Below are 15,114 nucleotides of genomic sequence, written 5' to 3'. Positions count from 1 at the left end.
GTCTGTGTTGCAAGATCATGATAGAAAATTCTACATAGATGAACACCTATAGTTTAGAAGCTGTGCAGTTCTACTGTATACTGACAACTAGGCTAACTTCCATGTTATGGAGGAATGAATGCAAGTAGGGAGGAAGAAGTCAGGTTTATAAAGAAAACTCATCAGCTACAGCTACCAGCACTCTATATTCTAGGGAAGTTCCACAGATGTTGGAGCCATTAAAGAAGCTCAAGGCAGCTTGTCCCAAAATGATGCCCTGTCATCCAGCAGAGATATGCCCCTCTTTTCTGTACATGCATCCATGATGGAGCATAAGCTAGCAGAGATTTATCTGTACAAAACTGGTTCAGTTTCCTGCAGGGACATGCTTTGAAATATCATGGAAGTGTCAAACTTTTGATTTGTGAGCTTGACGAATATACTCAGAATTAAAAAGTCAGCGACTAACCTATGGCAACTTTAGGAAATATTTGTGAATATTCACAAGGCACAATTCAGCTGGAGATCTCAGAAGGGTTATATTAGCCTTATAGATGAGAAAAAACACAAAAAAAGAGAAGTGACTTTTTCCAAATCAGCAGCAAAGTTGAGTGGAGCTCAGGGCTCAGTGCAGCAGACCACAGCTATTGTGCAGTATTGTTTCAGTTTAGGAGGGCTGCATCTCAAGATCTCCACCTATTAAGAGTATCACCAGGACACTTACTACTCACCTCCACCTTCAGAAATTAAGGCGCACACAGGGAGTAATCTCAGTGTAGTGCTTTATCTCCACCCACCGAAAACATTCACCTTTAAATGAAAGCATTTTACAAACAATACAATGTCAACACCACTTATTTTTGCTTTGCATTAAAAAGGAAGAGTAAAACATTGGGAAGAGTACTACAGTCACATGGAAATTATGCAGAATTTTACAGCATACACTGCAGAATTTTAAACCCTGGATTTGAGGCTCCTTTTGCTTCCAGGAAGGCTGGCTAAGGGACAACCCACTTTTTTTAAATATATAAAAGTTTTACAGGGAAGATAGTAAGAGATTTAATCTGCCGGATTGTGATTTAGTACGTAGTGCATTAGCACAATTTGTTTTGTACACATGCTCAAAAGAAATTCTCCTATTACAAAGCCATCTAAAAACTTGGACTGCACAAAACCTAGCTACTAAAATGAAGGTTTGGTAAAAAAAAAAAAAAAAATCTATTTCCAAAAACACTTTACAGATAGAGGCGTTCAACTGCCATAACTAGGTAAAAGTTTAGTAGAATGATAACCAAAAACATACTATGAAATTTCACAGATAGTTATGCTTTAAAAACAAAACAAAAAACAAACAAACAAACAACAAAAACAAAAAACAAAAAACAAAAAGACAACTTAATGTTGGGTCTTAAACAGGTCAGCTTCCCCATCCAGAGTCTACTCCACGGGCTCATCCTCTTCTGCTGCAGTAACTCCTTTGCTTTCTTCCTCACCTCCTTCCAGCAGTTGCTCTTCCTCCTCAGCAGTGAGGGTTTCCTCTGCAATTTGTGAATTCTTCTCTTCTGCATATCCTGCTTCTACTTCTGCCTGAATCTCCTCTTGCTCCCCATGATTCTCAGTTGCTTTTGCTTCTGGGTTCTCCTCTCGGTCTTGGCTTTCCTCATCTTTATTTTCTTCATCTTGGTTTTCTGCGTCAATCTTGTTTTCATCCGCTCCTTCAGCTATTCCCTCCTCTGCATTTCCACTTGTTCCACCCTCTCCTTCCTCATGCTCCTCTTTCTCTTCTGGATCATCTGTGAAGGGATTCTCACCCTGTAAGTCAAGACAGAATTATGCTGAAGCTGTATTTGGACAGGTTCTTGGCAGATGTTAGCTAAGACCTTACTTAATTTCACACAAATTCCAGGTACATGAGATCCTCCTTCAGGGCATGAATATTTCTGATCATTAGGCTGGGACCAGCACTTGGAAGTTCTCTGTATGTGAAAGTATTTGTACAAAACCAGAGGGTTTAACCCTGGCCAGCTGTAAGTTAGTGACCCTTACAGCAGTGTGTGGTGAAGGCACCCATGGAGGTTTGCTTTGTTACTGAGAGTTAATTTTATATTATGTGGACGTTACTTGTAGCTCCCCTGTTCCTTCTCCCAGCAAAGTCCAATAAACTATTCAAGTGCCACGTTTCTGCAGATATAAGCAGACTGCTTTCAGACCAATGAAGTTACGAGAAAAGTAAAAAGACTTGGTATACTTGGTCTATTGAAAGCAGAGCTGTTTGTAATGTCAGGAACAGGGGATGTTCAGACTCTGGGAGCCCTCCTGATAAAGTTGAGCTGTTGGAGACTTATTCTGTATCAAATGTAAAGTGACACTCTCCCATCCCCTGTTTTAGAAGGTTTTTACCAGACCTCATCTACACTGAGAATTCACACCAGTTACAGACAGCAGTGTGACTGTACTGATACAAACTGGCAAAACTGTTGTAAACCAATGTTTGCACTGGTGCAAGTCACCCCCTCAAAGCAGGGACAGCTGCAGTGGCACACACTGCAGCTTATTGTAGTTTTGCTTGTCCACACTAGGGGTATGTGCAGCTACACCAATGCCTACACTGGGGATTTCAGACAGCCAAAGGCTTAGTCTTGCAACCCATTTTCAATTCTGATTTAAGCAACCAACATTCAAGAAGTCTATCCATAGTAGAGCTGGATACCAATCTAAAGGTGGGGTTCCAAGCTACCCAATGTTGTGCAGCACCCATGCTAACTGACAGTTTGGAGAAGTACTAAAAACCAAGCTGTAACGGAAGACAGGAAGATATAAGACTTGTTAGAATGTCAGTGATAGAGGCGCTTTACTACTAACAGAAAGACAAGAGCTCAAACCACAATCACCACAGATCAGCAAAGCTATTGACAAATGCTATCACGCAATGCACTGTCAACCTGTGGAACTTCTTGCCAGAGGGTCTTGTAAAGGCCAATGCTATAAAGGGATTCAAAAGGGAGCTAGATAGATTCATGGAGGATAGGTCCATCAATGGCTATTAGCCAGGATGGGCAGAAATGGTGTCCCTAGCCTCTGTTTGCCAGAAGCTGGGATTGGGTGACAGGAGATGGATCACTTGATGATAACCTGTCTGTTCATTCCCTTTGGCTGTCAGAGGACAGGACACTGGGCTTGATGGACCTTTGGTCTGACCCAGTATGGCCGTTCTTATGTTCTTAAGTGGAAAGTCAGGCTTTCTAACCAGGTGCATACTATTAGTTTCCAGCCCTCATGCTTGGCAAGGTATTAGCCTTCAGAATGGTCACTAAACGCAGAGACAAGTGGTGACTTTTTGGTACTAGCCCTGGACTTCCCATGGACCAACTACTGCCTTGGCATCAACGACAAGTTTTTGCATATACGTGGATCATAGGCCCCAGCCTAAAAAGGAGAGGGTTACTCACCTTGTGCAGTAACTAAAAGTTCTTTGAGATGCGTGTCCCTGTGGGTGCTCCACGTCAGGTGTTGGTGAGTCCTGGTGCCATTGATCGGAGATTTTCAGTAGCAGTGCCTGGTCAGGATGGATGTGCGCAGTAGCTGTCTCACGGCACTGTTGGTGCCTCATCTAGCGTGCACACAGTCCGACCCTTTCAGTTTCTTTTTTACCGTTGAGTCTTTAATGCAAACTTTGAAGTAGAGGGGAGGAGGGAGGACAGTGGAGCAACTTCTTTGGGTGCTGACCCTGTGGGTGCTCCACTTCAGGTGACTGTAAAGCAGTGCCCTACTGTTGATGGAAGGGCTTCCAAGTTGTATTCATAGTTGACGCTAGCACCGTTAGGCCTAGTATCGCATCCGAGTCTGAGCTTTGCATTATTGCATAGCGATTAATTAACGTGTGTTCAGATGCTCAAGCGGTGGCCCAACATATCTCTGGGATTGGTACATTAATTTAAAAAAGGTGCTGAGGTCCACACTGATCTGTTCAAATGGGCTCTGATCTCTGTCGGGGATTCTCTTTTTTTGTTGTTGACAGCACAGGTGGATGCAATTTGAGATCCATTTTGAAAGTCTTTATTTTGATATTGCAGATCCCTTTGACCTTTCAGCCGTGGAGACAAAAAGTCTTCAGAATGGTTTCGTTTTATCTAGGTAGAATGCTAATGCATGTCTCACATCTAGAGTGTGGAGGATGGTCTCTTGTGTAATCTCATGTGGTTTAGGGTAAGTGAATTGATTGGTTGAGATGAAAGGATGATGAAACCTTGGGGACAAATTTTGGGTGTGATCATAGTGTCACTTTGTCTTTGAAGAATACAGTGTATGGCTGGTGGGCCATGAGAGCCTCTATTTCACAACCTTGTTGCACATAAATAATCGTGACCAGGAATGCAACTTTCATTGAGAGGTGTAGTACAGAACAAGCCCCAAGTGAGTTTGAATGGTGTTTTGGTAAGGCCTCCAAGGACCAGATTTAGATCCCATGCTGGTGTGGAGTTGTATATTTCTGGGTACATTTTCTGTATTCCCATTAGGAAATGCTTTCTGATCGAGTGTGTGAATACTGAGACACCATCAATCTTATGATGGAAAGCAGTTATGGCTGCTAGATGTACTTTAACCGTACTTGTGGAGAGTCCTGATTGCTTTAGTTCCAATATGTACTCCAAGAACAAATGAAGAGGTGCTGTAAGTGCAGTTATGCATTTGTTTTGGCATCACATGGAGAACCTCTTCCATTTCTGTAAGTAAGCTGCACGAGTGGATGTCTTTCTGCTCTTGAGTAAAACCCAATTAACCTGTTCTGAGCAGGTTAATTCTTTGTGTTGGAGCCATGTCTTCCAGGTCAAGTTTCTTCAGGTTCGGATGGAGGACTTGACCTTCGTCTTGTGAGAGGAGATCCCGTCACAGCAGGAGCGTGTATGGTGTGCAGATCGCCATGCAAATCAGGTATGGGAACCATGTCTGTCTGGGCCACACTGGAGCTATAAGTATGACCTTGGCTTTGCTGGTTTGAATCTTGTGTATTACTCTGGAAATTAAAGGTAATGATGTGAATGTGTATAGGAGAGGTTCGTTCCATCTGATGAGGAAGGCATCCCCTAGGGATTGTGTTCCCAGTCCTGCTCGTGAGCAGAACCTTGGGCATTTGATATTTCATGCTGCTACGAATAAGTCCATGTGTGGGAACCCCCACATGTGGAATGTATTGTATGATGTTGTCGTTCAGTTCCCATTTGTGTTCTTGGGGAAAACTGTCTGCTTAATGTGTCTGCCATCGTGTTCTGCCAATCTGGGAGACATGATGCTGTAATGGTGATGTGTTTATGGAACTGGTCCATAGTTTTATGGCTTCTGTGCCTAGGGAGTGAGATCAAGCTCCCACTATTGGTTTATGCACTGTTGTCCATCATGACTCTTATTGTTTTGTTCTGGATTTTTGGGAGGAAATGGTTACACATATTGTGAATGTGTGTAATTCGAGCAGGTTGATGTGTAAATGCGTCTTCATGGGAGACCACTTCCCTTGGGTTGTATGCTGGTTTAGGTGGGTGCCCCAGCTGATCAGCGAGGCATCTGTTGTGATCAGCATGGATGGTGGATTCGGCTGGAATGGAATCCCCGCACATACATTTCTTGGATTTGTTCACCACTGTAATGAGTGTTGGACTTTTGGTGTTTGTACAAATCCTAAAACTGTCTGTGCTTTCGTGGTACGTATACCGAGTTCAGACATCCCTGCAGAGCACATGTATAGTCGAGCATGTTTTACTATGAAGGTGATGGCCGCCATATGTCCCAGTAGTTGAAGGCAAGTGTGTGCTGATACCTCTCGGCTATTTGTGACCACTGATACAAGAGTAGTCAGTGCTGCAATTCTAGTAATTGGAAATGATACCTTGGCCTCTATGACTCCAGATGCACTCCAATGAAGTCCAATTGTTGTACTGGGTTTAGAGTAGATTTCAGTTAGTTTATTTGCAACCCTAGGGTGTGAAAGAGGGTTATAGTCCTTTGGGTAATATTTACTGTTTCTGTTTGAATAGGTCATTTCAGTAGGCAGTCGTCTAGGTTTGGGAAGATCAATATTCCCTGTCGGCGCAAATGCTACGCAACTACTGCTAGCGTTTTGGTAAAAACTCTTGCGGTTGTTGGAAGTCCGAAAGGTAGCACTCTGTATTGGAAGTAGTCTTTCCCTACTGTGAATTGTAGAAACCTTCTGTGTGCGGAATGGATGGGGATATGAAAATATGCATCTTGTAGGTCGAGGGCTGAGAACCAGTCCCGCTTTTCCATCACTGGGATAACTGAGTTCATGTGACCAGTCTGAATCTGTGGGTACAGACAAACTCACTGAATTTTCTGAGATCTAATATGGGTCTCCATTCACCGTTTTTCTTTTGAGTCAGGAAATAGTAGGAATAAAATCCCTTTCCCCTGTATTATTTTGGAACTTGTTCCATGGCACTGAGTTGAGTAGATGCTTTATTTCTTATAGTAGGTGCTTGTGAGAAAGGTCCCTGAAGAGGGATGGGGACAGGGAAGGGGGATGGGTAGGTGGAATGGAGATAAAAGGGATGGCATAACCTGTTTGAATGATCTCTAATACCCAGTAGTCTGTGGTGATGGAGGCCCACATATGATAGAATGGTCATAGCCGATGACCAAAGGTCTGGGTTTTTGGTAGCACTGGCACTAGTTGTTGGGGGAGGTCAGATTCTTGACCAACATTTCAAAATTGATTCTTGGATGGTGGTGCTTGGGTTGCTGCAGACCGAGACTGGGAAGGACAATGTCTTTGCAGCCGACATCTGTGTCTCTGGTTGTCATGTGGCCTTTGTTGTTGTTGCGATGTATGGTCTCTGTTGTGGGAATATGGTTGGCATCTCCTCTGGCTGTTTGGGGGCGTGTAAATGCCGAGGATTCTCAATATCACTCATGTGTCCTTCAGGGAATGTAGGACTTCATGGTGGAGAACAGCTTGACCCTGATCAAAGGGAAGGTCTTCTATCTTAGTTTGGAGTTCTCGCAGGATACGTGAAGAACGTAGCCACAATGCTCTGCGCATTACTATTGCTATTTGTGTGTGCAGCCGTGTTCGCGACGTCAAGGGATATTTGGGGCGCTGTTCTGGCTACGAACTGTCCCTTATTAACGATCGCTTGGAATTGTTTCCTCTTATCCACAGAGATTTCATCGAGGAACTCGTTCAGTTTAACTTAATTATCATGGTCGTATTTCGCTAGCAACGTTGTGTAGTTGGCCATGCAGAATTGCCGAAAAATAGACTTTCCGCCCAAATAGATCTAATCTCTTCCAATTCTTGTTTTGAGGTGTGGATCGGGATTGGAGTGGTTTACCCCTGGCTGGCTGCATCCACCTCTAAGGAGTTGGGTTGTGGGTGTGAAAAAAGAAAGTCCATGCCTTTATTAGGTAAATAATACTTTGTCTGCAGGTTGGAAGAATAGTGGTTGGTGCTTGCCACACCATTTCCATCAAGGCATCATTTATTAGCAGAGCTATCTTTGCCATAGAAGAGGTGTGTACGATTGTTAAGAGTTGGTGTTGGGTCTCAATTACCTCCTCCAGCAGAATATTCTGCCCGTGTGCCATTCGCCTGAACAATTCTTCAAAATGTTTGAAGTCACCTGCAGCAGTGGAAGGTGGAGGCATCACCGATTGTCCGGAGAGGACGATGAATTGTGAGCAAGTGAGGTATCTTGTTATGTGGATTCCCCTTTATTGTCTCCAGTCTCCTCTGGTGCCTCTGAAGGCTCTGGTAATGATGCTGTTGTTGAGCGTACATGTCTCCTCTGAGGAGTTGGAGGTTTGGAGAAATGAGACTTGTAGGCTCCCCATGGATCCCATTGTGGCCATTGTATAGGGAATGGCATGGGAGGGCACATCCAGGGATTGGTGAGCCAAGGATGCATGTCCCTGGTAAGCTGCTCTCTGGTTCTTGTGTGGGACATTGGTATCTGGTGCCTGATGGGGAGGAGTGGCCTGATGAGAAGACTTCCTCCTCAAGTTCCTCCTCATCTTCGCTGGAAAATGGTGAAGCAGTAAGGGAATCTGGTTGGTCCGGTGCTGTTGGTGCCAAACAGAGGCGATCTGGGAGTAGAGATTACTTCCATGTCTACGTTATGTGTAAGAGGACACAGTGCCATTGTTTAGGGTGCTGTAACTTTCTGTGCCAACACTTTAGAAAGTAGCTTGGTTGGTACAGATGGTTTCGGTGTGGCCTTAGTCAGTGCTGGTGGTGTCCTCCCTGATATCTCTGTGAACAGTTCTGATGAAGTCGGTGCCGGCATCACCAGTGGCAAAGGCTGTGGCACAGTGTCCTTTGTAGGAGTAGTCGGTGCTGTGGAGGAGGAGGCTATTTTGTACCTACCACTTGACTCCTTTCCCCTGCCGGCAGAGGTCCCGTACAGGGGAGGTGTCTGGTGCAGGCAGAGTGGGCACCTCTGATGAGGTTGGCATTGAGGGTAGAAATCTCACTGGAAACTATTGCTTTTTTAACAATTCTCTGCTTGGGGAGGACGTGGCACTTTTCCTTGATTTCTTAGAGGAATTGGCACTTGCTCTGTCCACCGAGGATGTACCTGGAGAGTCCCTTGTTGAGGGTTGTCCAGGATCTGAGGTGGACATTAGGGATTTCTCCATTAAGATGAGTTTAAGTCGGAGATACCGGTCTCTCCTCGCTCAAGCTTTGAGGTTGCTGCAGTAAGCACACTTTTGTGGTATGTGCGACTCACCTAAACAGCAGATGCATTGCGAGTGCCCATCTGAAATAGGCACTGTGTCCTTGCATGAAGTACATCTCTATAAACTTGAGGATCCAGGCATATTTTTGACATCCCTCTTAGAAGTAACTTAGGATGGGAAAAACGGGAGGGAATTTTTTTTTTTTTTGAGGAATGAGCTGTCAAACAGGAGTAACTGAAACTTAACTAACACTAATTTAACTGACTAATTACTACTAACTGAGTTTTAACTAAATAATCTAACATCTTTTCTAGGATTTCTTTGATGCTGTTGGAGAGCTCCGTCTCTGGCTGAGGATGGTTGAGAAGGAACTGTAGGGGTCGGGCTCTGTGCGTCCTAGATGTGCATGCATGTCCCAACCAGGCACTGCTACCGATCAATGGCGCTGGAATGTACCGACACCTGAAGTGGAGCACCCACAGGGACAGCACTCGAAGAAGAAGATTAAGTTGTTTATCTTAATAATACTCAATAACACTCTTCTGAAAGAGAGCAGGCCTGCTGCTGGTAAGCACCGCTTCTTACTTCAACCCCCCCATTCCTGTCTTAACTCACAAAGGTAGTCTGAACTATGGGAGAGGGTATGCATCAAACATCTAGCTTGAACTTGAGCTTCTTACCCACAAATCCATTTCAATACTAGCCAATTGCTTACAGCACCAAGGGAAGTCAAATGAGGAGCTCTGGAAAGTATACACTATCTTGAGAACTCAAACTGACACCAATACCAACAGTAATAGGCTAACAATGCTAGTGACCCTGACTATAAAACTGCGTAAATTCTATTCCATTAAACTGAAAATGGACACTATTCTCATCCCTTGAAGACCTGGACTTCGCAGATGATGCCGCTCTCCTATCACATACCCATCATCATATACAAGAAAAAACGACTCAACGCATTCAGCCAGCTAATTGGACTGAAAATCAACTGCAATAAGACAGATATCATGACCTTTAATATTGCCTCACCATCACCAGTACGGATAGAGGATTATGTTCTCACCAATATAGAAACATTCACATACTTGGACAGCACCATCAGCCAGGACATCTGGAACAAAATCAGTAAAGCCAGGAACACCTTCAGGAGCTTAAATACACTCTGGAAATCATCAAAATACAACACCAAAACCAAACTCAAAATTTATCAGAGCTGTGTACTTTCAACACTACTTTATAGTGCAGAATGTTGGGGAATGAGAAAGTATGACATGCCCAAACGGTCTTCATTCCATATGACCTGCCTCAGAAAAATCCTCTGCATCTTTTGGCCCAGAACAATCTCCAACCAAGATCTATTAACACAGGACAGCCAAGAAGATCTGAGCACCATCATTGCCAGGAGGCGTTGGAGATAGATCGGCCATGTGCTTTGGATGGAAACTGATTCTATTACCAGAGTAGCAATAAGATGGACACCTGAAGCAGGCGAAAACCAGGCTGCCCAAAAACAGCATGGCAAAGAGCTGTGAAAGCCGACCTGAAAAACCTGGGGCACAGCTGGGAAACCATTGAAAGACTTTCCAGAAACAGACAGGAGTGGAGGAGCTTCGTCACTGCCCTAAACGTATAGGCGTAATAGGAACATGATGATGATGAAACTGAAAATCTTAAAAGGAAGATTTGGGGGTTGGACTAGATGACCTTCTGGGGTCCCTTCCAACCCTGATATTCTATGAAGAGCCTACCCCTGTTCATTCAGGAATTACGAGCAACATTAAAGGTGGGAGACCACAGAGATGAGGAAGCTAGTCATACGTACTATGAAAGTCCTTGAGCTCCACTCAGCCAACCCTTAGGGATCTGACGCTGTATTGGGACAGTACTTTGGAACTTCAGCCTGAGAATTAGCTAGCAAGAAATGTAGTCAGCAAAAAGCAGCTAGTAAGAAAATTCAGCAGTGCAGAAGCTGTGTGGCTCTCTGCTCAATCCAACTCAAAGCTGCTCTGCAGGTATTTACCTTCAAATACCGCTCCAATTTCTTGCTGATTAGTTTGTTATTGAGAATACTTCTCGCAACTACTAAAGATGATTTCTTGGACTGCTCCATCATGGCCTAAAAGGAACAGGAATATTTAAAGAAACCAGAGTTAAGTTTTGAACTGAGTCATGTAACACTTCAGTAGTTGCTTCTAGCCCAGCGGTTCTCAAACTGGGGTCTGTGAGGGTACTCCAGGGGTCCGCGAGTTATGTCCAGGGCCACTGGCCCCGCTGATCAACTCCTCTCAGTCCCTCCCAGTGCCTCCTGCACATCACGGACCAGCTGTTCAGCTGTGTGCAGGAGGTGCTGGGAGGGAGGAGCAGGGACGGGGTGCGCTCAGGGGAGGGAGCAGAAAGAGGTGGGGTGGGGTTGGGGTCTTGGGCTGAGTGGGGGTTGAGCACCTCCAGGGAAAATTAGAAGCTGGCTTGTGGGGGGGGGGGGGTGTCTGCAAAATATTTTAAAATCAAAATGGGGGTCCTCGGGCTGCTAAAGTTTGAGAACCGCTGTTCTAGCCACATGTTTATCAGTTATTGCAGACATGCTGAATGACTCTAGATGTGTTTGACACAATCAAGTTTCATATCTGCCACCATCTACCACTCCACCAAATTTAGTTTTCAGCGGGCTCCAGAATTTGTATTGACAATGCACAGCTTTAGAGGTAATGGGCATGTGTGACTTTACATCCCATCTTTCCCTGGATGCCAAGTTTGGCTTTTTTGGCCTTGGGGAGGAAATCTCATCTTTCAATCCTCTTGTGGGCAGGGGTAGATGTAACATGAGCATTCTGACAAAAAACGTACGTAGTGGAGGGATACCGAGCACCTGAACAAGTCTGCTGCTGCCACTGGCTTCCAAGGCACCCAGCTACCCCATTGCACCCTCAGTATCTGGCACTGCGTTAATTGGTAGCCATTTCATTGCTAATGTGCTTTAGTGCTAATATTTAAATAGTCATTGGGCTTCAGAATCAACACCTTCTTTAGACGTATGGGATAATTCAGAGACATCTGCTCAGATTATCTGTTTACAGATTTAGGAAGGCCATTTATACATGTGAGGTTCTCTTTAAAACCAGAAGAATCAGAACATCAGAGGATCGATTCTACAGCCAATGGGTCATAGAAGATATGGGATCCTGCTAGCACTGTTCCTCACAATAGGAAGAGATTACTTTTCTGCTGACCTCTTACAAGAGTGAAGATCAGTGTTCTACAATAATAGACGACCACATTGCAGTATCACAACTCTGAGCTGTTACCATATAGAGACCACCACTGCAGAAAGTTTTAATAAGGCTAGTCCTGGTTTTAGGTTTCATTTTCCCCATATAGCTCATAGGCTGTATGAATGCAATCATACCCAGTTTTTAGCATTCATCAGCTTGTTTTATTAATTAAAACAAAACCCTGCAACCTGGATTTACCATGCAGGGATAAGCTGATCTCCATATCTGCCCAGCCAGCTGTAGTCGTACATGGCCATATACACACACACTTTAAACCAGCTGCATGCTTACTCTGCGGTTGTGGTTGTGGTCAAGGGACTTCAGGTGCTTCTGGATAATGCCATACTGCATTGGAATGAAGAGGTCACATGCAGCACAGTGAGCAGCCTCCACCTTTTTAATGAAGTGTTCCATGCCAATATCTGAGGAGAGACAAGAGCTTTGTTCATCTACCTTGAGCTGTGGTGGCCACCTCAGGGAGTTTTGCAGCTTGTTCTGGGAGTTCATTTATCTTTAATATATTCATGCACCCCTGGTTGTTTCCTACAATGTGATGCTCAGTCTTGACCAATAAGGGTAAGGGGGAGCATTGCATAGCCATAGTCTAACAGACCTGAGGCCCAGAGTATGGCGGTACACCTCGAAGTAGAATGCTGCTGGTCACTGCTGCATCAGTGCATTGACTATAGCATGCAAAATGTTTCCAACTAGTTGATCACCAAGCTAGCTTTTTGTGTCCTACATCAGTGGTTCTCAACCAGGGGTACGTGTAGCCCTAGGGGAGCGCAGGGGTCTTCCAGGAGGTATGTCAACTCATCTAGATATTTGCCTAGTTTTATAAAAAGTGCTAGCAAAGTCAGTACATACAATGACTTGTTTGTACTGCTCTATACACTGACATGTAAGTGATTTATTTTATGATATGGTAAAGATGAGAAAGGAAGCAATTTTTCAGCAACTGTCCTGTGATACATTTTTTTAAGGTCTCATTTTGTAAGCAAGTAGTTTTTAAAAATGAGGTGAAACTTGGGAGCAAGACAGACAAATCAGACTCCTAAAGGGGCACAGTAGTCTGGAAAGGTTGAGTGCCACTGTACTACATTACTTGCTGTTCACACACCTCAGTGCCATCTCTCTCCTAGAAAGAGGAGATTACTTTCTATATTGTACTCTAACATATGAGAAATAAGGCTCCCGTATATTAATCTGCTGATTATTCTTGTGTGAAATTAGAGCTCTCCAAAATAACAAAATTACAATAGCGTGCAAGGTAAATATTAAAGCATAAATAGGGGAAAAGACTTCATCTTGCAAAAAGTAGTAGGGATGAAGAATCACCAGCTACAGACACGTGTTCCTGATCAATATTTCAGTTTTCCAGGAGCAGCTTTTAAAAGCTTGGTTCCACTCGAAGTTTACTATGCAACAAAAGGTGCCTCAGACGCTCTGTGTCTGCATAGGATCAGATGATTTAAGTAACAAGAATACTTTACTCCTGTTGGCACTGTAGAGCAACTCCTATTTCTTCCCGTTTATCAGTCTTGTTTGCCATGTTACAGTTTACATGGCACCGGTGGGACTGACTGGCAACAGCAATTAGGTTGTACAACAACCTGGTTTGCTAAACCTTTACTGGTAACAAAAACAAGGAAAGAATCTAGTTTGAGTCTCAGATCTCAGGATAGCTTTAACCATGCTTTACTTGTGAACTGTGCACATTTTAAAAATTCAGCATAACACAAACAAAGAACCTCACAATGGCTTTTGTTTTTCCCATTTTCTGAGGGAAGTTGCACATTAAGGTAGCCTCACAAAAAAAACCCATGAAGATGCAGGGAGACTTGCTCTTACCTTGGGTAAGATCTTGGTCTTTATAGATCTGTTGGATAACTGCATTAATATCTTCAATTGCTTTACGGCGTTCTTCGGTTTTCTTTGTTTTGTTAGCAACGTAATCCTGTATTGTACAAAAATATTTTATATTAAACTTCAGCTGTACATCTGACCATTAAATGTGAATTCAAAAATGCAAAGCACAACATGTATTGTACTTACTCTACACTGCAGTTGTGCCTTTCATCAGAGCATTTCAAGACATTACAGCCCCTTAGCCCTGCTCTAACTGTTCTCCTGAAGGTAGTCAAGGACTGTCTGCGCTTTACAGATGGTAAAGTGCAGAGGGTAAGTAACATTCAAAGTCACAGGGCAGTTGACATAGAGTTGGGAATAAGAACTCAGATCTTGATGTCCAGTCCTGTACTCTAATCACACCCGTAGTAGTAGTTTCACATCTAAGTTTTCATAGCTTGACTATTTGAACTATCCATTCACATCCAATTATCAAAGTTCTTTTGTTTGTATTTTTTTGTTAGGTCTCCGACAACCAAAATGAAATAGAGGTGCACTGTATAGCCTGAAGTAATGGGAAACTTAACCAAAGATTCACCTGGAGGAAGTCAGCTGTCTGCTGAGGCAGTTTTGTTCCAACAAATTTGAAGTGCTCCTTGTGGAATTTGCTTTCCAGATGAGCATTCATCTCATCCTCATAGAAGGTCCGATATTTGCACAGCGAACAAACAAACTGAATCCTACCGAGAGAAAGTTAGAACCAAGTGAGAGATCAAACCCCAAGCCCAAGGGTTCCACTCCAGACTCCCCATCAGCTTGAAAATACTAGTTATTTCCCTACTAATACTTAGGGGTACAATTAAAAAAAGAGCACAGCTCATTCAAGAGGACAAGTCTTATACCTGGTTTGAATGGTCACATCCCTCCTACAGGTTTTAAATACAGACTTTAAGGCCAGAAGGGCCCATTAGCAGTAATTAGTCTGACATCTTGTATAACCAAGGGCAGAGAATTGCAGTAATTCCTACATCAAGCCCAATAATTTATGGGACAGCTAGAGAGGATTTTAAGAAGGATGTCTGTCTTGATTTAAAGATTTTGTTCATAATGTAGAATCCACCACAGTCTGTAAGTTGCTCCAATGGTTAATCATGTTCACTGTTAAAGTTGTGCAACTTACTTCATGTGAACTTCTCAAGTTTCAGCTTCCAGCCACTGGATCTCATTATGCCTTGGTCTATTAAATTAAAGAGCCCTACAGTCAGAGAGTTCCCTGCATAGGTAACTAAGGGCTTAGATAGGACTCTCACAGTTCACTTATTTAGTT

General features: G+C 43.6%; 1 protein-coding gene across 4 annotated transcripts in view; it reads right to left on the bottom strand.

Moving 5' to 3' along the window:
• Positions 1–744: 744 nt before the first annotated feature.
• Positions 745–15,114, bottom strand: part of AKAP8L (A-kinase anchoring protein 8 like) — a 39,190-nt gene continuing 24,820 nt past the window's right edge. For all 4 annotated transcript variants that reach the window (XM_073319288.2, XM_073319290.2, XM_073319289.2 and 1 more), the window contains 5 exons: positions 14,386–14,527; positions 13,791–13,896; positions 12,231–12,361; positions 10,691–10,786; positions 745–1,791 (listed from right to left, as the gene is read on the bottom strand). In XM_073319288.2, coding sequence (XP_073175389.2) covers positions 1,417–1,791; positions 10,691–10,786; positions 12,231–12,361; positions 13,791–13,896; positions 14,386–14,527 — 850 coding nt within the window. In that variant the 3' untranslated portion in view covers positions 745–1,416. The remainder of the gene's footprint in view (positions 1,792–10,690; positions 10,787–12,230; positions 12,362–13,790; positions 13,897–14,385; positions 14,528–15,114) is intronic.

This window comes from Lepidochelys kempii, chromosome 20, assembly GCF_965140285.1.
Source record: "Lepidochelys kempii isolate rLepKem1 chromosome 20, rLepKem1.hap1, whole genome shotgun sequence".
Lineage (NCBI taxonomy): Eukaryota > Metazoa > Chordata > Testudines > Cheloniidae > Lepidochelys > Lepidochelys kempii.
The sequence above is the reverse complement of the archived record's forward strand: the minus strand, read 5'-3'. Positions and strand labels throughout refer to the sequence as shown.